General features: G+C 47.6%; 8 protein-coding genes across 8 annotated transcripts; 3 read left to right on the forward strand and 5 right to left on the reverse strand.

The window, feature by feature from the left end:
* Positions 1-1,253: 1,253 nt before the first annotated feature.
* On the reverse strand, positions 1,254-3,978 carry BP5553_06579 (Uncharacterized protein; the record flags this gene model as incomplete). The annotated part of the gene is made up of 14 exons (XM_032015202.1): positions 1,254-1,284; positions 1,340-1,445; positions 1,594-1,743; positions 1,814-1,907; positions 2,074-2,264; positions 2,441-2,466; positions 2,629-2,688; positions 2,830-2,994; positions 3,118-3,163; positions 3,219-3,312; positions 3,431-3,726; positions 3,779-3,808; positions 3,864-3,916; positions 3,965-3,978. 14 exons carry the CDS (start codon positions 3,976-3,978, stop codon positions 1,254-1,256), a joined length of 1,356 nt encoding a protein of 451 aa, XP_031868623.1.
* Positions 3,979-5,918: 1,940 nt separating this feature from the next.
* BP5553_06580 (uncharacterized protein) lies at positions 5,919-7,150 on the forward strand (the record flags this gene model as incomplete). The annotated part of the gene is made up of 4 exons (XM_032015203.1): positions 5,919-6,064; positions 6,116-6,565; positions 6,719-6,870; positions 6,966-7,150. 4 exons carry the CDS (start codon positions 5,919-5,921, stop codon positions 7,148-7,150), a joined length of 933 nt encoding a protein of 310 aa, XP_031868624.1.
* Positions 7,151-7,691: 541 nt separating this feature from the next.
* BP5553_06581 (uncharacterized protein) lies at positions 7,692-8,322 on the reverse strand (the record flags this gene model as incomplete). The annotated part of the gene is made up of 3 exons (XM_032015204.1): positions 7,692-7,812; positions 7,870-8,188; positions 8,241-8,322. 3 exons carry the CDS (start codon positions 8,320-8,322, stop codon positions 7,692-7,694), a joined length of 522 nt encoding a protein of 173 aa, XP_031868625.1.
* A 2,535-nt stretch (positions 8,323-10,857) lies between these two features.
* Positions 10,858-11,656, forward strand: BP5553_06582 (uncharacterized protein; the record flags this gene model as incomplete). The annotated part of the gene is made up of 2 exons (XM_032015205.1): positions 10,858-10,953; positions 11,210-11,656. The coding sequence occupies 2 exons, from the start codon at positions 10,858-10,860 to the stop codon at positions 11,654-11,656; spliced, it is 543 nt and encodes a 180-aa protein (XP_031868626.1).
* A 1,143-nt stretch (positions 11,657-12,799) lies between these two features.
* On the reverse strand, positions 12,800-13,767 carry BP5553_06583 (uncharacterized protein; the record flags this gene model as incomplete). The annotated part of the gene is made up of 2 exons (XM_032015206.1): positions 12,800-13,419; positions 13,473-13,767. The coding sequence occupies 2 exons, from the start codon at positions 13,765-13,767 to the stop codon at positions 12,800-12,802; spliced, it is 915 nt and encodes a 304-aa protein (XP_031868627.1).
* Positions 13,768-15,378: 1,611 nt separating this feature from the next.
* On the reverse strand, positions 15,379-15,855 carry BP5553_06584 (uncharacterized protein; the record flags this gene model as incomplete). Its single annotated transcript, XM_032015207.1, has 1 exon — positions 15,379-15,855. One exon carries the CDS (start codon positions 15,853-15,855, stop codon positions 15,379-15,381), a length of 477 nt encoding a protein of 158 aa, XP_031868628.1.
* Positions 15,856-17,567: 1,712 nt separating this feature from the next.
* On the reverse strand, positions 17,568-18,504 carry BP5553_06585 (uncharacterized protein; the record flags this gene model as incomplete). The annotated part of the gene is made up of 4 exons (XM_032015208.1): positions 17,568-18,010; positions 18,072-18,123; positions 18,189-18,249; positions 18,359-18,504. The coding sequence occupies 4 exons, from the start codon at positions 18,502-18,504 to the stop codon at positions 17,568-17,570; spliced, it is 702 nt and encodes a 233-aa protein (XP_031868629.1).
* Positions 18,505-20,024: 1,520 nt separating this feature from the next.
* Positions 20,025-21,911, forward strand: BP5553_06586 (uncharacterized protein; the record flags this gene model as incomplete). Its single annotated transcript, XM_032015209.1, has 3 exons — positions 20,025-20,536; positions 20,592-21,288; positions 21,345-21,911. The coding sequence occupies 3 exons, from the start codon at positions 20,025-20,027 to the stop codon at positions 21,909-21,911; spliced, it is 1,776 nt and encodes a 591-aa protein (XP_031868630.1).
* Positions 21,912-22,648: the final 737 nt, after the last annotated feature.

The raw sequence follows: 22,648 nt of genomic DNA on the forward strand, positions 1-22,648 counted from the left end.
CAATCTTACTCTACCAACCCTGGCACCTTTTGTACGACGTAAATTTTATAGGCGCCAGCCTCTACTTTAAGACATACACCCTTTGCTCAACTGTCACGTTGTAGGTGCTATCTCTACAGCACGTCAAAAATGTCGGCCATTGATTCTACATCGACAGCCACTTCTGGTTTAGATATTGATCCTAAACGCTCATCGACTGCGACTGTGCGAGACGCCCTTGTCAGGGTCACCGGGGAGAAAGGGTGGGTAGATAAAGACCTGTGGGCCTTTTTTGGGTGCGATACTCTCCTGTTAACATTCGCAATTGACAACCCCTAACAAGTAATATAGACGAGACGATATCTCCTATTGAGCGACATTGCCAAAGACCATAGTCGGGACTGGAAGGACCCCCTCGTCGGGCGGCAGATCGATAGCGCATTTAAAGAGCGGGCGAAGGGTGTACTCCCGGATTGGGCTCTATCTATAACCCAATACTCTATCGTTGTGGAGCGGATGCGGCGACAACATGGGAAAATAATAAAAACAAGCCCCCTTTGGCCTCGGGGTCGGGCGACGGTGTTATTAGCACGTCTGTGGTTACCGACAGCCCGGGCACTACAGCTCCAAGCGATGCCTTGCAGAATCAAAATAAAGCAGCGGCTTCGGATATTGGGATAATGTGATGTGAAAGGTAGCAGAGAAAATCGAAATATTTCTCGGAAAGAAGGCATACACTGGCCGGCCTGAAACCTAGCAATTGGTGCTGGATCAAGCACAGAATCGGCAATTGTGGCATCATCCTGCCAAGCCTTGGGGCCCCGCGACCTGCATTCCCAAGTGTAGTGATCGCTAGTGCAGACGATGGCTCCTTCACCGTCGCCTTGCGATCCCGCATCGTCAGATAACCGCTTCTTTCGGCCATCTACAATGTCTGTCATCTCTGTTAAGTTCTGTCTGCGAGTTAGGATGGCAATGCGTGATATTGGAAAGGTCCCTGTAATGGTGAGGATGATTCTTCATCGGGTGATCAACTGGGTCGACATGTCGTTCATGAGGTTGTGGATGAAGAGGGTTAGAAAGTCGCGCAGGTACTGAATCGAGAATCAAAGGCAGACCTTCGCGAATTTCTGGAATTTAACAATTAGAGCAGCAACTCCAAGCAGAGAGTTTTTGAATTGTCCATCTAGATACGGAAATACGCGGCGAAACTGGAATAGTGGTAAGGATCGCTTTTGATTTAGTCTACTTCGTACGGAGTATATCCTACTACTTTATGCGATAACCTTCTCCTTGCATTCGATACTAGAAATTTTATTAGGACATGAATTTTAAAGGCATCGGGGCAAGAAATACTTACCCGTACTTCTCCTTCAACTCCTTCATCAAAGGGTCGTTAATTCGAGTAGACATCGGCGCAAGAACGCCCTTGTCGGAGATAGTGCCATTGAGGACCTGCTTGACAGCTGTGTAGATAAAACGTTAGAAATTCTCTTTTTTACAAGTGCGGGTGTTTAGACGGCTGCTCTAGGCCTGGACCGGCGAAAGGCGATCCTTCACATGGCAAAGCGCATCATAAAGCTCATGGCAACGCTGGGGACTGAGACGACTTACCGACGGCACATGGGACTCCCACGAGCTTTGCCATTGCTGAATAGCCTCCTGAACCAACTGGAGCACCATACTCGCAAAGTGTTGAAGTTCTTGTTTCTTTACTGCCATCCTTGTTCTCGATCTCAAACTTGTGTTGGAGCATGACAAGATCTGCAATTTCTATTAGCTTCATTCTTTGAAAAGGGTTTAGGGGAATATTAATTTGAGTGGATTTACTTACCGCGCTCGCCCTCCTCGAATTGCATCTTCTTCTCAAGGGTGGCGCAGAGGGTGTCAAGTGGATTACCTCTGGGGGTAATCTTTTCCGAAGAGAACTGGACTGCAGTGTCAGCATTACTCTTTATTAGGAACGTATATGATTTGAGGACAATGTCCCAATGGCTCCGCGTAGGGAGCACGTGGATTTGCACCTCGATCTGCCCACCAGGGGACATTGCGCAAGCTACAGAGGAGAACACAAGGATGTTCAGAGCAACTTACCAGGCCAATCCACCTAAGTCCTGCCATGAGCTGCGCTTTTTGCTCATCGTCCTTAAAGCTTGCCTTGCTAGTAATGGCCAAGCTGAGATCCTTCTCGCTATCACTTGAAGCTCCGAGAATCTTCTTCGTAGCCTCATTCCAAGGAATTGGCTCTTTCAAGGCGCTGTCCTCCTCGTCGCTAAGGAAACCCACTGAAGCAATGATTAGCAATTATTCCTTCGGGAAGATTTTCCGTATTGAGATGCGGCTTTAGTCCTGCGGTATCTGGTGCTTGACACTTGTCATCAACCCTAGACACTCCACACTGTGATACACACGGTATCTAAAACATGCTCAAAGGTTTGGATTTAAGGTGGGCAAAACTTACTGTCGACAAGGAGTTTGATGAATTCTCTTTATCCCTGTAGTATTAGCATTACTGGTTCAAGAATGTTCTACATGTTTGGACACTGCCTAAGGTGCAACATCGTATGAGACCAGTAATTGCACCTTAGACAGTGTTTCGGCGCCCATCTAGGTCGAAATTGAGAAATTTTCATGCACAGAGTTACTTACGGGAACCCAGCATATCGTAAAGTGCCCCGAATAATCGTCTGCGCTTCGGGAATGTTGTATCTGTCAAAGCCAGAGGTGTTAGCATAATGACTCTTTGAAGAAAGGCATCGGTATTTAGCGATAGATTCGGTCCTATAGTAAACAGAATTATCTAGACTTCTAGACACCGGAACACTAAAAGAAAAGTTTCTGAGGACGAACCGCTCCTTATATGGCGTAGAATCTCTATTGGGATACGCAACAAATGCGAACCCAGGATATATCGGATAGGGCTTTGCCTCAGCCATCAGTTCGGGGCCAGCCACATTGACAATCTTGCCTCCCTGATAGTAGCTGGCGGCGTTTCGCAGAGCCAGCAGAACACCCCTATCTGAGTCAGCTTTGGGATCAATGTTAGGTATCTAGGCAATGTCCTCTGGGCTGGAAACCATAGGTTTGCAACCCAGGGTCTTTTGAAAATCGAGAACGGCTCGAGGAGACCAAATTTACCTAGATGACCAACTAAACTTATATCCGAGAGGGTTACCGGAATCCTCTGCTGAAAATCAGTGTCTCTTCTACGCCGTATATGAGTATCTTTAAACACATACCTGGTGATGGCAACCCGCCGCAATAGCTTAAAAACGATATAATCTTTCCTCCAGCTGCATGGACCTCAGAAATGGTCTTGATGGCATACAAATGCTTTATCTCACGGTGTTAGCATTGCTCGTTCTTAGGTGTAGCTGTAGATGGTTCGCAGCGGCATCTGCACCTAGATTGGACAGAAATTGGGCATCGTTCAATACGTAGGGTTGCTTACGTCGATTCCTGGATCCAAGCCGATCTCGTTCATGACTGTTATTCCCGCATCCTTGCATTGTTGATCGAGCTCTAACATGGCGGGCGACACGTAACTCGTGGTGACAACATGCTTCTTCTGTCTGATCGCGCTTTTAATGACCGTCGCATGGAACGTATAGGGGATAAGAGAGATGACGAGGTCGTTCTTTGCGACCTCCGCATCGAGAGCCTTCTCGTCCGTGACATCGAGGGAGATTGGGCGGGCGAGCTTGACGCCTTCCGAGAGTTTCTTGGCGCTTTCGAGGGTTCTGCAGGCTATGGGAGGTTAGCAAACGGTATGAAGAGAGGTTGGATGGCAGCAACTCACCGACAGAGACCTCAATGCCAGAGTCACTGACTGTTATACAAGTATCAGCATGCCGCGCACCAATGTAACCATGGACCCCACTAACGAATTTGAAGAGTTGGCTTGGTAACAAATCCCGAGCCGAGCATCAAGACCTTTCTGTTATTGTTAACAACTGGAGATTAGTAGTCGCTGAGCCCAACTTACTGAGTTGGTGCCATGGTTGCGGATATGTGGTGAAAATTGTTGTTGGTTGTTGGTGGTTGTTGTTTTTAAATTTGATGTCTTTAAAACCCCACCAAATTCAAATTTCATGAGTCAAGCGGCAACGTCAAGAGCTCGCCGAGATCGCTTTCAATTCCTGATATCTGACGTAGTGCGTGCTGGTGTGGGAATAGTAATATATGGGGTCGGACGGGTAATTGTAGCGCTACACCCTCAGACAATTTAGTTGCTCCTTAATTGTTTTTTGTTTTTCATCTCTATACCAACTATAATTAATCTATAGTCACTTGTCTAACCATGAAAAGCTGTTCCGTTCTTCCATAGGTTGCTAATTCTACGGGGTGATTCCACTGAGTATCCAAAACCGGCTCGAGTAGGAACACCACTTCATTTCGTGTAGGAATCGGCTTAAAAGTTCAGCACATTGGGTGTTCTCGCAAAATTTAGCTGGGACTGTATGTCTTAGGGTACGTAGAGCCTATAAGGTCTAAAATGGGGGCTGCGTTATAGTGGATACAGTAAATCATGGCTCCCTAGGGTGTGCTTAGGAACCCAGGAAATAACCAGCATGACTTCGACTATTTGCTGGGAATTGTTGAAAAGGGGGATAACCGGTTAATAGGGACGGACTGGCTGGGAAACCTGTCAGACGACGAAATGCTCTTTACCAACGACGACGATGATGATTTACCGTTGGGTGAGCATGATGACTGGGACAATTCGGGGCTGGGCTGGGGAGGCTCGCCATTGAACTTGAGACGGATGATATGCTGTTTGGGAGCGAATGGCGAGAGGCTGACGGCCAGGATCTAGAAATGCTTCTGTTGGAAGTCAGTGTCAACGAATGTCATGCGACTGAAGTTGATGGACGAGATATGTTGCCACGAGAACAGGGTGTCGCAGATGAGATGCTGATTTAGGTTTGTTCGGTCAATGCAACAAGGTGTTCCTTTGGACATGTATATGTGCGTCACGAGGTCCGAATTGCCTTTGGTCCTGAATATCGACTCTCATATGGCACATGCATTAATCGCCAAATTCGAGTCGGAAAGCTTCAGCCTGATGCCCGAGTGGTGCGATGTCAGATTCGAATATGCTGTCAGCCTGGCCCGCCTATCGGAACTCAGTTCGAATGCCAACGAAGGAAAAGTTATGTTCTATTCATGGGCCAGACTTACAACGACATATTTTCAGACTGTTGGTGCAGAGTAACAGTGATACCTGGGGAACTCGGAAAATAACTACGGACTTGTCGCTTGGTTCCTTTAACTAGACCAAACTTCCATTATTTCTTTCAACACAACCCATGATTAGCAATTGTGGTTCCGACTTTTCCTCCTAAGCGGATAGTACTCGTACTGCATTTGTGGTCGCAAGCCTTTATGTGGCTGGCGTGGCTGTGTGTGCATAGCAAAGTTGCAAATGCATAGACGGCTCCAGCCTCACACTTCACCTCTTTACTCGTACCCTTTACAACTGAAAGCCCGCTGGCAGCATCAGCATGCGCAAATGGTCAACCACCTTCTGGAATCAGATACCTATATTGGATGGCCATTAAATCTCACCATGAGCAGATGATGATTACGATGATGGCTGGTTTTGTCGCCGTTTGGAGGCCTGGTGCCAAGATGTGAGATTTGTGAATTCCGCCATTTAGTTCTCTGGGAATACCACTTCGGCTGCAATTTTTACTGCCATAACTATCCAGCGATGGCTTTTCCACCGTGAGGGATTGACCGACCCTCCAACGGCATAAAATTATAATGTCAATTGCGCCTAGAATTTTTCCATCTGACATTTATTACCCTCCCGCTAGGTATATAAGGTAGAGCAATACCTTTCCATTCCAGCTCATCAATTGCAACCCATCATCACTCCCTTCTTCATAACATCAGATCTCAAACAAATAATCGTCCTTCAATCAGAAGATATCAAAATGGGTTCCGTCGAAGCTTTGAACAACCTCAAAACTTGCACTCAACTCGGAGGCGGTCCACCCGACGGCCCAGGGGGTGAGGATCGTCTTGCGCTTGACAGAAGCTTGTGGCCAATTGGTTCAGAGCTAACTATCAACATGTGGGGGTACGTCTTCTCTCCTCTTGACCTATTCTTTCCAACTAACAGCCCCCCCAGCCAAAGCGATTTTGTCCATGGAAAGGTCATTCAATATGCCAACGAATGGTCTCTCTACGCAAACCTAACCTTCAAATTCATGGATCGAGACGCCCCAGGCGACTCCGACATCCGTATCTCATTCACCTCCGGCATTGACTCTTGGTCCTACATTGGAACTGGTGCGAAAACAATTCCACAGAGTGATCCTACCATGAACTTCGGCTGGTTCGACGACGAGACCTCAGATGAAGAGTTCAGCCGGACCGTTATCCACGAGTTCGGCCATGCCATTGGATGCATCCATGAGCAGGCCTCACCGGTGGTGGATATCCCGTGGAACAAGCCAGCAGTGTATGAGTACTACCTAAGAGAAGACGGCTGCGATAAGGCGAAAGTGGATGCAAACGTTTTTGAGAAGGCGGTGCAGGCGAATACTCTGAACACGAGATTTGATAATACTTCCATCATGTAAGCAGCCCCTCCTCCGTCATCAGCACTCATCAGCACAGAGAAACAATACAGCATACTTACAGGATGAAAAGGCAATACCCATACCCACCCGAACTTACACTGGATGGCTCCTCCGTAGGCTGGAACCGCATCCTGTCGAACCTAGACAAGACCTTCATCATGCGCTGCTACCCGAAGGAAGGGATTGTTCGCAACACCCAAGACGGCGTCTATCTTGTTCGGCAACAACGACGGGCAGCAGGCTGATGACTACGCGGAAGTGTCAAATGAGGGATTTGCTTGGTGGGAGAATGGTTGTGAAGGTATTATTCACCTCGTTTTTATTTTCTTCTTGACGTCTGTTGGGTGGCGGCGGCCAAGAGAGGGCTTATAGATCTGGGACTGACACAAGACATAGTGCCTTTCGGAAGCGGTGACAAGGTGAAATGGACTCTGGCTGAAGATGCTGGAAAATCGCCGCTCTACAGCAGAGTCGGGTTTGCGGACAAGGGGTCCGAGAAGTGGAATGTGTACAGGGACGACGGCCGTGTTCTGTACGAGCGCGATGGATGGCAGGTCTATGCTCTTTTCTGGGCCTTTTAGATCTTGAGTAGTGTTGTAGAGGGTGACGTATGAGCAGGTGTGCTCCTCGTGGGAGAAACGACAAGTCGGAATCAAGTGGAAAACACCAAGAAACCCGATTCCACTTAGCACTATGTCATATACTCCTTTGCCGTCCGACAAGTATGCAATCGTTTACAGTAGTATTCAGAACAATTATTAATTGATTTCTAATCTTTATCCTCCATAATAACCTTTGTGAGGCGTCTTAGAGCTGATTCCTTCGTAGTAGTGCGCCGTATATGAAAGTCGAGGCAACCGTATTCTAACTTTGTGAGGCTGGTCTACTGGTCGTATGCTCTTTAACAAGAGGGATCTGAGGTCGGCTATAGGAGGTCGAGATTGGTTCTACATTATAGTGCGCAGAACTGACCCAAGTCTGCTCAGGCATACTCAGACTCTATTCGGGATAAAGCAGCAATTGCTCAAACTCGCAGACTAAAACGGAACCGGCACAAGAAAAGTTTATGTCAAGTTCATGGGTATTGTGTATCCTCGCTGATGTGCAGTACAAAATCCAGGCTCAAACTCCATAAGCAACTATGAATCCCCCCACCGAAACTCCCGCATGCTCCTCCAACGCGCCATGCCAGAAACCAAATCCAATGGATTCCAAGTCGAGAGATTGACGGCCAGAATCTTTACTATTTATTGTCAGCAGCGTCTCGAGCGTGGAATTGGGGGCACAAACGTGTCGATACATGTAGCGCAGAGTCAACATGAGAATTGCAGCAGAAATCACCCAAGTGAATGGCTCTCCAAGAACATCGCGAAGAGATCCGTTGAGCTCGGTGGCGAGAAGGTTGGGTGCGGTCTCGATCGTCAGAACAGGAATGGGGTTGTCCCGATACACATAGGCGATAATCTCATCAAATCGGGAATCGTCTCCAATGTGCTCCATTTTCAGATCGTTGAGCGTGGAGACCATTTTATTGACCTCTTCGGCCCGTTGGTGGACCATTGTAAAAAGGTACGGAAGGTTGACCTTGTAAGTGATAGCCTTCTTGTCAAGCGTATCGTCTGGTGGACAGCTGTTAGCGGGTTCTGACGATTGCCAGAGGGGAATACTAACTTGCGTAGCCAGTCAACAGAATGGAATTGTCGTTGGTAAGACAAATTCCCTTGAACTTCCGCGAAGCGGTATTGGAAGACATTTTGGCGACTGTGTGATCTGACTAAAACCAATCGAAAATTAGGCCGTTAGGCTGCGGTCAGGATCGCAAGTGAGAGCGCAATAACGATTAAGTCTTCTGATTGCCTTGGCGATGGCAAAGATGAAGTTGTGATGTATTTTGTTCCTGATCTAAAAGGGTTCTACAAAGGATATTAAACCACACCGCCATTCGCCTAATTGCGGAACGGCATTAATATTATTCCCAGGTGCAAGAACAGTAGCTTTTGAGACGCCTTAGGCACAAAGGGCCCAGAATAGGGCCGCCGTCAGACGGTGATAGCATCTCTATAATGGATGGGGATGGCATGGTCTGTTCTAAAGGCTGATGGATTACCAAGGGATGCCACAACACTGTGACGACAGGAAATCGACGAGCTTTGGATCTCGGCCAAGAAGTGGATAAGCAATACTTCGAGTAGATGTGCAGGAATTATAACATTCCTGATTAAACTACTAAGAAATTACATAGCCTCACTCAAATTCAAGGTTAAGCAGTAAATGGTTCAATGTGGATAGGCTACATCTCCGACTACTTAGTGACGATATCCAATACTTTAGTTCGGGTAATATACTACATCAGTATCTAGTTATGCGCTTGAGTTCATTAGCTAGCTCCCCCGAGCAACGTCAGAAGCTCAGTTAAATGTATCAGATTCCCTATCTCGCATGTAACCTGTTACTAACTTTATTTACTTACTTGATATGCTACACATTTGCTGATGTTCTGTCCGCCCCTCGGTGGTACGATAGAGAATCTGATAACGAAAAGTTGATTTACGAAACGATATCAACTGTTAGGTAAAGACTCTGCTAGTATCTGTTTACCAGTATATGTTACTTGAAATCCCGTCGATGAAACATATAAGGGTAATTCTTAAAGTGTTCCTAATTTGTATTAATCTCAATTGTATATAGATTGAAATTAGCAACACTATTACCTTAGAAAACTATAGCAACTACCACTGTTACAGTGTTACGGTTGGGCAGGCAGGTACTCTTGTTAGAAATACGTATACGGACTAGTGTTACCGAGTCAGGATTGGCGTAAGTACGTCCTATATATCCGGTCCCTAGGCCTATACTCTTGTAATTAGATTAATCGTCCTAATCTATACTTTGGATTACTACTTACTTTGACTATACCACTTATGAGTCATCCTTTTGGGCCTATTCGTAGTTCGTAATCTTGACAACTCTATACATATTCGCGACGTTTTCCAGTATCATATAGATGTAACCTGCGTTCAGGTGCGCTGCCCTTTGCGTTTAGCGCTACTGTTTTGGGGATGGCGCCTCGCCTACCGAGCCGCTGCTTTTGACGACTTCCATAAGAACCCCTTCTTCCCTTATTAAATCTCTCGACTAATTCGACAACGAAGAAGGCGGCCTCGTTTCCGTAGGGAAACCGCCGTAGTAAGTATAGGTTCCTCCGCCTCCGCTATAGGTCTTGTCGATAGGACAGCAGCCTCCAGTAGCACAGCGGTTACCTGATGGACAAAATGTAGAGCAGCCATCTGTACAACAGACTGAGCCGATGGGCATGCAGTGGTTTCCGCAGCTTATCTCGGTTCCGCAGTCAAATGTTTGGCGGGCGAGAAGTTGGGTACCCCCGTGGTAAAGTCGAGGGTTGGGCTGGAGGGAGAGAGCCAGTGGGGCGAGGAGGGCGAGGAATTGTTTGTGCATTGTAACGCCGGATGTAGGAGGATGGGTTTGGAAGAGCTAATGCTCAGTGGTAATAGTTTGGGTGACTTTGAGAAAAGATATGGTGAGAGATAGAGAAATACTAACCTCACGTGCAGCAAATTAAAGAAAAGATAGGAGTTAAGGAGAATGAGAGATCCCAAGACGAATTTAATATCATCTACCGTTGCCGCAAGGTGGCAGATCTGCTATGCTAGAGTATCTTTTTTGTTACGCTATGTAAGCCATCGCAAGCCATCTATTGATCAATTGGTGACCAGAGCAAGACGGGGGTATGATTTCTTTAGCGCTCTGTGTTACCCAAATGCAGATCACATTTAGCTCTACCTCTAAGCTCCCTATAAGGGTAGGGGATTGCGATGAAGGCGGTTCCTTGTAAATCCTTCTAATTTCCAATGTTGCAAGGTGCAAGGCTTCAATCCCTCAGCCGCATGGGGCAGAAGTCTTGGGTCCAGGAACTCCCTGATATCGGTCATATTGAGGTCGGACCCGGCTCGAGCCAGCGTAAATCTCTATGAGGTAGGCATGACGAAGACGTTGATTAGAACCAAAAACTAGCCGACGCTCAAGACGGCGTCAATCAATGGGGATACCGGCGCATTCAATGCGCCAACAAAACGGGCTGCCTTGAACACAATTGCTAGTCCCTGGTGGCTGTTAGGCTAGTAGGAAGTTAGTAAGGACCTGAAGAACATAGTCGCACACGAAATTCCCAGCAACCTGGACTAGTTTAGCCCAAAATGCATTGAGAAGTATGAGGACATTGCACCGCGGAGTGTGGCGGCCCAAGTGCAGCCTTCTCTTCACGAACACCATGGCAAAACTAGCCGAAGAGAAAGGCGCGAAGATCATTATTAGCTCGGCCGGTGAAATAGAATACACTGCAGTCAAGCCAGAATGCTCAGAAGAGGTTCAACAATAAGTGCCCACAGCCAACCATATCCAACCCAATTAGACCATTACATGACATTCTTCCAATGCGAGAATATATCTTCTAGCTCAGGCCCTTGAATGCCTAAACCCAGAATAGACGCTATGATTTCTTAAAGTATAAATAGTGCAGCGAACACGGCTCCCAAAGCATGAAACGGGAACTAGCTCTGTGACTTTCACCAGCCCTCCCAGTGAATGCGGCAAGGGTTGAAGTAGTAGCTAAATTGTTCAAGGTTCTCGTAGGTAGGACGACGACGCTGGACTTGGCCGAGGTGTATACGCTCGGGGTGGTGGAACTGGACGCTGAGGTCGGGGACGGGCCGGAAGTCGAAACGAAGGTTTTAGTGGATGTTGAAGACGAGGCCGGCTTTTTAATCGAGGCAGACGTTGAAGTGAATGCTGAGGTGGATGTTAGAGTGAATGTTGAAGTCAAGCCGATAGTACCGCCGCCAGTAGTAATTGCACCACCCGGGCCAGCACAAATTTTACCGTTGGGGCAGCAACCGTACTCATTATTCGTACCGAGGATGCAGTACTTTGTTGGCGGACAGCCAGCTGCCAGGTTAGGGCAGCAAGTCCAGGTCGTGTCGATGCATCTTCCGGCCTTGGTAAGAGCACGGAAGGAGAGTGGTCTGACGGCCGAAGAGCATGAGGGGCGTATCACTTGCGACAGCAACTGAGGCAATAATACTGAGGAGGAGGAGCTTATACATGGTGATTGATGTGGAATGTCGCAGTGTAAGAACTTGAGGAACTAAGTAGCGAGTGTATGGCTGCGAAAGGAGCGGATAGACGGTCTTGACTAGAGCATAAGATGGGGACTAGTTAGATATATATAATAGTTTATATCTTGCGGCTAAGCGACAGTTGGTATTGGTCATCCTCCACCAATCGCTGTTTTTTTGACTAGGACAGAGGGGTTCTTGCCAAGGGAACAAAACCCCTCCATGACTAGCAAGAATAGAATGTTTAATCATCGCGATCATAGTCTCCGTTGGTGCTCAGTCCATCTCTCAGATTCCGATTCGACTGCATCGTACAACAATAGTTCAAACTACACTCCTCCCACAGTATAGCCTAGAAACTACTTGTCCTTCTTCTCAACTGAAATACTTGGTAGATGGTGGATAGGGGCTGTCCATCTAGGAATAAGACAAGGTTGTGATTTGATATCATAATAATGACTGCTCAACAGCTCTAATATCACACCCGGTGTCGTAGCAACTCTGCAAATGCTTGTGAACGACATCGCAGTGGCAGTCGCTTCCAAGTTGGATGGGTCGAACAATGAGATTGTGTGGAGGATAGTCATTAACCAAGCGAATAGGATGAAAGAATTGTCGTCGCGAATGCCCAAAAGTTCGGCCGTCTGAGTCCGTCTGTCAACGAGAACATATAGAGTGGAGATAAAGTAATGGCCATGATAGAGAGTTGGAATCCCATCCAGCGGCCGAAATCCGTGGGATCCTGAAGCTCAGTGAGAGCGAGCTCCATCTCCCTTGCTTTCATTTCCTCAGTTTTCAACGGTAACCAGGTGACAACTCGTTTGATTCAGGTATCTTTATAATATGCCCACATCGTGACAGTAATCAAGACAAGGCATTGGAAAATCGGGTGCTTCAATATAAAGCGCCTTCTGTTTCTTGCATTCTGGTAGCCGGAAGTCGTTATTGCGGCCCATTTGCCATATAAAGGTACTCTGGAAGGCGGTATATCTCTTTGCGGCGGATTCCGAAATGGAGGTGGGGGTAACGGAGGCGGAGAGATATATTTGTCACTATATCATTTCAGGTCAGACACATCTTACAGAGAGGGTGGAATAATCACCCTAGCATGATCCCCAGAAGCGGTAAACTCAAGAGTGTATTCAGTGAGCGATATTGAGGCATTAAAATGTCGACTTGTCTTTTGAGCTCTATGAGAATACTGGAGTGAAGCTGTTCATCTCGTTCCACTTTTTCAAGGCAGGACTGAAGCCGCAAGAGAGCGTGGTAGTCGTCACGAAGACGTTTCCGATCCATGGAGAGTCGATACTTCTCGTCCTTGTATTGGATCAACGGCAGGCGGTCGTTGGTTTTCATTGCCAATTGAAACCGGGTAGCTTGGAGATCAAGGCAATGTGGGAGGTATGGAAGTGTCGACGGTTGCATCATCCTATCAAGAAGATCGTCGCGTGGCAGAGTCCGTACGTAGGATTGAATGCTTTCATTGAAGTCGTTTTGACTTTGGATCGAACCTTCTTCTAAAAGAGGCAATTCGGCGTCAGGCAGGAGCTTCTTGACTATCAAGCGCGGAGACGTTCGATAGATTGGGGTATCAGAATCGCCTTCAGGGGAGTATATCAAAGCAGAAAGAATGCTCAATCGAATGAGAGGTTCAACGATGTCAACGAGTGCTGCTTCTTGTACACGTGCGTTGTTTTTGGTAGATCGAAGGTCAAAGCCTATTGAAACGATGTTTAGCCATATGAATGAATAAGGTATACGGTTCACGCACATAGTCGCTTGCTTCGAAGAGGCGGCTCTCCACTCCGAGGACGAAGCTCTTCGTTAGATGAGCCTCCCAGCAACGGCGTCTTCAAAGAGCTTTTTGGACCGAGTCTTGCGGTGTGACGCGTTGTGTTAGCTTCCAACCGGTCGTTTGCTCTCAATGCCGCGCAAGTGCACAAGTCTTCTATCCCATCGCACTTCGGAGAATACATCCCCGCTGCTGGAGAGGTCAATGAACGACGCAATATACATCGAGAGTCGTGTAACTCGACACTCGCTCCTGCTTTGCTCATGGTTTCCATATTGCTAACTCATAGTCAACTGTGTAGAGTGGATTAGGAGCGGAGAACAAAGTAGCGCAAGATATATATCCGGGCAGAGTGTGTTGTTACGCTAAGTGCCAAGCTTTCTCCGCCTTCAACCCTTTGTGTTCAACCCGGTGTCGCCGTTGCAGGGATTGGCGGATGCACCGTATAAGGCGTGGGGTATGGCGCATTATAGGGACTATTTGTTGCTAAACGTTTTTTTCAGGCACTAACAGCTATTATCCAGTTGTACTAGTTATATTTCCGGTATCGCCGTCCGATACAATTTACTATACAATCCAGATCTCCTGCGTATAATATACTAAAGTTTATTTATTCTAGTTGCAAATTGAAGTTATTTGTAAATCGTCGCTATATGTTCGTTAGTATTATCCCGGGCTTAGCTACTCCTAGTACTAAGTCAAGTAAGTATATAGGACTCTAGGCGATAGCTACAGAATATGAGGCCCTGAAGTAAAGCTCTGTGGACTTATTTACAGGCCTGTAGCTAAGAGTATCGTAGCTTGGAACGAAGGCCCGAGAAGAGAGAGGACGGCTACTATACTATATTAGGTACTTACATCGCTAGACTAGGTACTTGGAACTTAACTCTAAGCCCTAGATATAGTATATAACAGCCCGAAACGATATTCTGAAGAAGTATTTATAGGAATACACTATAGTAAATACTAAGCTTGTAGTTATAGAATATTACTTAGATAAAGGGGGATAGCTAGTATATTAGTTAAGTTATTTCCACTGCTGAGTTATAAGTGAGCAGGATTTCGAGTTATAACTACAAAGTATAAAGTTCTGAAGTAGTACTCTATAGTAATATTCTATAGTAATATATTTCAGTAAATACTAAACTCTAGCTACAAAGTACGAAAACTTAGAGTAAGATACTTAGAGATAAGGGGATAGCTGTTATCCCGACTAAGTTACCCCTGCTACTGAGTTAAATGAATAGCTTCAATTTGCAACTAGAATAAACAAATTTTAGTATTATACGTAGAAGATCTAGATTATATAGTAAATTGTATAGGACAGCGATACTGGAAATATAACTAGTATAACTGGATAATAGCTGTTAGTGCCTGAAAAAAACGTTTAGCAACAAATGGTCCCTATAATGCGCTATAGTGGGGATTGCTTGAGATGGTAACACGGCATATCGCTAGGTACGGACGAATTGCAAGATGTCGACTGCTGAGGTTTCGCGCATTGAAAGCCGTTTGGCATGCCCTCGGAGAAAAAGCAGCTGAACTCGGATATTTTGACTTTTTCATTGTGAATATTAGCATCGCTCTGTTCTACAATATTCAAGGTGCTTTCTCTTACATACATGAATGCCGAGTCAAGAATGTTTTCGCAGCACTTGGCACCCTTGTGGTCTTCTTTCTCAGATACCCCCGCGGCTACCCAAAATTAGACTTTCTTGGAGCGGAAGAAATTGATACCGGTCCACCTTCTAGAGATTGAAGGTATTTCATCGAACTCATCCACTTTTATTCCCTCCCCTCCCACCTCTTTCGCCGTTGCCAGCAATCCTCCTAGAGATTCGACCTTCCATCCCCCCGCAGTAAGTCATTTGAGAACCAGCTCAACCTATTCCGCAGAGTATGACCTTTGGTCGTGCATAATAATAATCCCACCAGGCTTCAGAATACTTAGGACGTGCGCCGCATTTATCTTCGCGTTATGGATCTGCGGGTCATGAGGGAAGATGCTCCCCAACACGAGTCTGTAACCTAAGCTCTTGACCTTATCAACCAACTTTTTGTTGAAGAGCCCTGAGCCAAGGCGAAAATACTTCGATGACCCTGGATTGACTAGTAATATGACTTCCACCTCTTTGATCTGCCTCTCGAGCTCAGTGAGGGGCAACATAATACTTGGCTCATCAGCCCACGCGTGGTTCCCGGCCTCATGACCCACATCACGAATCCGCTGGAGAAGACCGGGATGGTTTGCGACCTGACCTCCTCCGATGAAGAAGGTTACCTTTGCTCCGTAGATTTTGAGCGTATTCAGAATATTAGCTGTCTCGTCCGAAGGCGCGTCATCTAGCGTCAAAGCAACCATTTTCCGAGTTGACGGAAGAGGCACGTGAAACAAGACATCCGGGTATTTCCATTGAAGGAAACGGATAATAAATGTGGGTGGTTTGTAGATGATTTAGGCGATCAAAAAGACTAGGAAGATCAGAAGCACCAACAGGAGGATAAGCATTTTTATTATGCGAGAAGAAGAAGCCCTTTTATGGCTTTCACCTGACTGCTGCTCTTCGCCGTCTATATTGACATACCTTCTGGGAGCGCTGGACCAGAGACGGTGGGCCCGAGGGAAAGAAGTTAGCCCAAGGCGACGAGCACGACGGAGGAGCGGTGCTATGAGACGCACTGACAGTCACAGGCTGTGGTATATGACACTATCATCATTGGTGATAAAGCTGTTTGGGGGTCTCTTGCAGCGGTGTTTCCGAGCTAGTAGTAATGGGAGTCGGAGATGAAGCTTCAACGAACGTCAAATTGATACTTGTATCACCAGAGCCCCCGATACTTGCTCGACTGAAATCGCTATCATGATCAGATACAATCAATGGTGGAGTATTTGCATGGTGCTTCAAACCTTCCCAACAACGTTTCTCTCTCGTCCAAATCGCCTCTTCCATACCCCCGCAACTCCAACATCCCGTAGACCCTGACTCTCCCCAAATCGTGTAATTGTGTGCCCTGTGTGCGCCAAGTACCTGCTGTGTGTTCTGTAATTGGTAATGTTGTTTCGATAAGGGTTCAAGAATCTGCTGGGCAGGACTACGGTGACAGGAAGTGGCGATGCTCTCCCAGATCCGCAGAATTGTGCGTGCTATGTGTTTGTTGTGTTGTACGGTGTATAATGTTACTGCATCTGAGATCTGGGTAATCCAATTGAGGCTGTGTTGAGGTAGGAAAACCATGAGGAGTTGCCGCCGGCTTCCACGAACGCTTCACTGCAGCCACCTTCCTCCTATGCTGACCACCGCCCGTGGTCGCTCCCTAGCACAATCCCATCTGCCACTACAAAGGGGCGCAAGTACGCTCGCTTCGTCTACTATATCTACCCCGAATGGATGACCTCTGCCATACTCTATCGTAGGGCCCTTAAAAAAGTACTATCTTATTTTATCTAAAATAAAGAGCTCGCGATATCCGCTAATATACTTCCTAATAAGATTATTCTCTACTATCTAGAGGTATTATATGAAGGATTTTATTAAATGCTTATAATCTAGGCTTCCTATAGTTAAGATACTTCCTCTTTTTTTTAAACCTCTTAAACCCTATAATTGCATCTACGCCTCCGGATTACTACGACGCAGTTTATCCTAACCCTCTGTTGTAGTGGAGACCTACACTTTGGAATGAAGCTATCCCCACTTTAGGACCTGGGGAGGTCCTAATCAGTCAGCGGACACGAGAGATGGGTTTCTTTCTTTTCTGTTCAAGTTTACTATACTGGTAGAGTCGCCTACCTAGTTACAATAGACTCTCTTAAAACCGTTGCACGCGCGGATGAGAAATGTCCTGAGGCAATCCGGGGTTATATAGCTGTACAGGAAGCATTTATAAGTTTAGGGGAAAGAAGTAGCCGCAGATATAGGCTTCATAGACACACGAAACAAGGGCTTTGGACGCACATCTAAGATATGATATCAACAGACTTTCGGGTTCTCTGCAATTATACTAATGAAAACAGTAGGAGGCCCCACAAAGAACCAGCAATCGCTCTAGCATCCTATCAAAATATCATGCCTATTATTCAACTGCATCCATGATGTTCAAGGCGTTCGATATCCGTCCAGTGATGGCACTGTCAAGCTTTAGACCGCTAGCATCAGCAGCAAACTTGGAGAATCGCTTCTTCCAAAACCCCCACCGCTCAACGCCCAGCGGCGATTTTCCATCGCAGAGCGTGCCTGTCCTAAGTGCCCGAGCCGTGCCCTCGTCAAGCTCTTCATTCGGGGTCATATACTTGAAGATGGGATCTGCGCAATAAATAATCCACTCGCTCGCCACCCACAACCGACACTCCATTGCGGACCCTTCCACTGGTGGTTCTTCAAGCGCCGTCCTGAGCTGCCAGATCGGGAGATGGAGCCAAGGCGCAAAACCAGTGCTTGTAAGACGGGCAACGAACGAATTTAGGTTCTTCCACTTCGCGAATTCTTCGCTCAGCCCTTCACCGGTAACGGTCGGGTCTGCGGGGGTATTAGCTAAGGCAATGTAGACCTAGGGCTCATTCATGGTGTGGTCAAGTACCGCTCCATTGTTCTCTTGCGCTGAACGATAGATTAGGGAGCTCCTTCCACGGCTGCAGATTGAGATCAGATTAGCAAAATAACCGGTGTTGAACACTACGTCGCTCGCGCTGCTCACCTGGCCATGATCCGAGATTAGGTCGTCTCGCTGGCGGAGATTATCCAGGGACCGGATCAAACTAGCTTGCCATAAATGTCCTGGAGGAACATAGCAGACTACATCAAGGACCACTGTCCAAATACGCCAAAGGATCTCGCCAACATCAGCTCCTTCCTTTGCTGATTTACAGGAAGAAGCTGATGTCGTCGGCGAGTTTGGCGCCTTTCACTTGTGGGTTTGCTGGGTACTGAAGAGTGACTCTCAGAACATTGAAAATAGCTCTTTCGGAATCTGTGAAGTGACTGAAGTCGATAGATCGGAGACTGATTTCCATTTTCGTTTACCTTTAGCAGAGCACAGTGCGGATGGTTGATGGTTGATGACGCTGAAAGGGCAGGAAACGGATTGTGAGAAATGGTGAGAAATGGTGGATGCGGGGGGAAAGTGCTTGAGTACGAAGTATTTATCTGTGAAGCCAGTAATTGGGCTGATACGCAAACGGAAACTTGAGGTGGCGGCAACCTTCGATTGGATGCCGATAAAGGAATTTAATAATGCCAGCCAACGCTTTGTAGAAGGTATCAAAACACTGTATACCAGCCGTCTGCCACCAAGCATGAAAATAAAGCAATGACCAATCCAACATATGCTTCTAACAGACGCTTACGCCAAGCACTCCATAGACATGAATATATACGAGTATATTTTAAACGCGGGACATTATAATAAATATAAGTACCTTACTACAGTAGAAGGCGAACTGAGTGTCGCTTGTTGTTTAGTTATTTATTTTTAGGGAGCCCCATTTCCTGACACCTGTGGCTGTACACCCCTGCCAGGTTGTACTCAAAGGTACAGTGCCTCCTTATGTAATTGGCATCGCAGTACTCCGTGCGGAGTACGATGCCAATTCTTCCCCCATACCTTCTCCTTCTTTTCTCCTTCGTTTCCAACCCCCGCCAGAGTCAGCGCTTCGTGTCAGCCAGCGATGGCGCCTCAGCTGGATGCGGCACAGCATATTTCTGATCAAATCATTACCAAAACAAAAGTTTGAGACCGAACTAATAGCCCCAGAAGCTGCCTGCAGTGTGCGCGCCGTCCAAAGAATCCGTCTGAGACAGCATTTCGAAATGCCCACCCTAAGAACAAACCGTGTCGGTCGTCGTACCTGCATTCCTCTATCGTACCTAGGTAAGTTTCGTAAAAGGGATATCAGAAATATCAGTCGGTCGGACTCTACGATCAATAGGCTAGACAAGAACAATAATCCATCGCATCGCCTAACAACGGAATACCGACCTTCCAGATTACGATCTACATAGGATGTCGAAGTACACGTCTGACCAACTTATCTTTGCTGATGAATCTGGCTGCGATGGAAGGGCTAGATATAGGCGTTAGGGGTGGTCTCTAAAGGTATGACGGTATACACAAGAGAATTGGAGAGGTTCACGCCACGGACAGCATCTTGGTACTGAAAAAGGTGGCATTGTGCCTGTCTCTGTGGAAGCAGGAGCGGTGAAGTAGAGGAAATAACTACCAGGTACCTATGTACATGGTAAGCGCTAGGTTGCAGCCTCAGCCTCAGCCCTACGTATCCCGTGTCAGCTTCTTCCTTTTCTAGTAATGTTTTACGAGTACCTCATTACCTTCGTCGACCGTTCTAATATTGGCAATACAAACTTCAACATCTGCAAGAAGATTTGTCCTATCGCCCAACAAATGCTTCTGATACTTAGGGTTCTCTTTCCCGGCTCAACTTTGGCTTAGGCCATACAGCCACAACATAGGTTTTATCGATAGTCTATCGCCTTGACAGCCCACCGCCCTCCGGAATCTCGCAAAGACACCATCATGGCGGGCATTCTTCTTGCTGGAGCGCCCATCCTCGTGCTGCTCTTCGTAGCCAGGACTCTATGGCAGTATGTGGCGGCGTTTCGCAAGGCGGCGAAGCTCGAAAAGGTGACGCCCATCCCGGTCGTGAGGTCCTACATACCCCCGCAAACCCCCATTCTGCAGCTCCTAGAACCGTATTTCTCGCCCTGGATGTTGTCGCTACCCTATATGTTGCGGCACTGGTATGAGTACTGCGGCCACACGGCGGCTTGGAGTCATAAGGGGCGGCTGCCACGCGAAGAGCTCGGGTCCGATGTGTACTGGGTCGTAGGCCTGGAGGGGAGACGGCTATACGTCCAGGACCCTGAGGTGATTTACGAGATCACGCACCGATGGCGGGACTTTCCTAAGCCTAAGGGGTACTATAGTGACCTTAGGTTGTTTGGCGAGAATGTAGTTACAGTGGAGGGATCGGAATGGCAATATCACCGGCGTATTATCACCGCGTCATTCACGGAGCCGACGATGAAGTAAGTGCTTTTTCATTCTCTCTAGGTCGGCAGTTAGCTCATGCATCGCGAACAGCCTCGTTTTTGTCGAAGCACAACGGCAAATGGCTAGCCTGATTGATAAAATTGGCGGGCGTCAATTTACCCCAGCCTCTGTCATGAGTAAGCTCTCCACGCACATGATTGCCGGCAGCGGCTTTGGCCAGTACATGGACTGGTCGGGTACGGATCTCCCATCCTCTGGATCTAAAGGCCTCCAAGCGCATGAGAGGGGAAAGCCTACCACGCTCGCCAGCGTTGTCGAGGCGTTCGGCGAACACCTACTCCCCATGATCGTCTTCCCAGCCTGGCTGCTCAAAAGCCTGCCTTCGCCGACCATGAACATGGTTGGTAACAGCAAAGAGAACTTCGAGACGCTGGTCAGGGCGATGATCCAAAAGATCCGCGACGCCTCGCAGAAGGAAAAGGATGCCAGCCCGAACGCGGCACGTAAGAGCGACCTCCTGAGCAACCTCGTCAACGCGCCCTCGAGTGTGTCAGGCGGTACGTTCAGCGAACAAGATATCATCGGCAACGTATTTGCACTGTCGTTCGCCGCGGAAGAGACGACATCGAGCGCGCTACAGACGGGCCTGATTCTGCTGGCCATCCACACAGATATCCAGGGGGCGCTGCAGGCCGAGGTAGATGCCATCTGCGCCAACAAGGCTGCCGGTGAGCTTATGGACTACAAGACGGACTGGCCCAAGATGAGGAACCTGATGGCCTTTATGGTATGTTTGGTAGCACTCATGAATCGACTCAAGTCACAGACTAATGCGTCTTGAAGCTCGAAGCCCAACGTACCCATCCTAGCTTCCCTGCCCTTCCTAAAGAGGCCACTACGGATCAGCAAATCACTTACCGCGGCCACGATATTGACATCCCCGCTGGCACCATCATCCTCTACGATATGGTGGCGCCTCACTACGACCCCAGACTCTGGGGTCCCGATGCCAGCGCCTTCCGGCCCTCGCGCTGGCTCATGCCGTCCGGCTACGAAGCTCCTCCGAAGTCTGTTAACCACTGCCGTGACCAGCGCGACATGCTGTGTCCGCCGCGCGGCGCGTTCGTCGCGTTTTCCGAGGGCTACCGCAACTGTCTCGGCAAGAAGTTTGCGCAGGTCGGCTTCTGTACGCTGTTTGCAACGCTGCTGCGCACGCACTCGGTGGAACTAGTGCCACATGGGGACGTGGCGGACGAGAGCGAGGCGAATTGGGAGAGGACGAAGGGGGAGGCGGCACGCAGGATAGAGAACAAGACTCTGGTGATTTCGATGAGGATCAGCAAGGATGTGATGGTAAGATTCGTGAGGAGGGGGACTGAAAGGTTTCCTCCCCGGGCGGCGAAAGTGTAGGATTTGCTTTTCATAGATGCTTCTTTTAACAAATTTGAAAATGAATCAGTAAAAGGGAACCCCCGTCTTGCCTCGCCGACGTCACCTGATGCCTTACTCACCACCTTAATAATCTCATTAGAACTGGTAGCAACTCCTGGTTATATTCTGGGGTTGACACAGCGTATGAAGTATGTCTATTTACTGGTGACTTCGAGTTTGCTATGTACTCAAAGAGTGGAGAGTTGACTTGCGTACATATCGATATTGGCCGATTGCAGCGAGATCCTCAAGGCGGCAATCCACCTTTGAAGTGTGACCTCCACGAAAGCGGGCGTTTCAGGGCTGGAGGTGTGGGCGGTGGCAAAAATAGCTTTTTAGCTAGCTGAAAGAGGGGGACACTGCTTAGGCGCCAATAAAGGGGCACAAAGGGGCTCGCTTCGCTACCAGTGTGACAGCCAACATTTCCCGAATTTTGCCCGGGAATCCGTTTAGGAGCCCACTTTCATTGCTCCAAAGGAACTAGGTACACTCGATATTCACGATGTTTACACTTGATTTGTATGTGGCTCCAGGAGAAATATTTGGAGAGATATAGATTACAATCACTGAGAAAATCACAGGAGCAGTTCTCGATCGCAATCTCGTTCACCGAGACGGCACCCTAACGACTGTAATAAAAGAAGTCACTGCAGCGATAACAGATTACCAAGAAACCAAGTTTATCCCCAAACTATAATATAGATAAAAGAAAACGA

Source organism: Venustampulla echinocandica (assembly GCF_003357145.1).
Source record: "Venustampulla echinocandica strain BP 5553 chromosome Unknown scaffold_4, whole genome shotgun sequence".
In the NCBI taxonomy this organism is placed as follows: Eukaryota; Fungi; Ascomycota; class Leotiomycetes; order Helotiales; family Pleuroascaceae; genus Venustampulla; species Venustampulla echinocandica.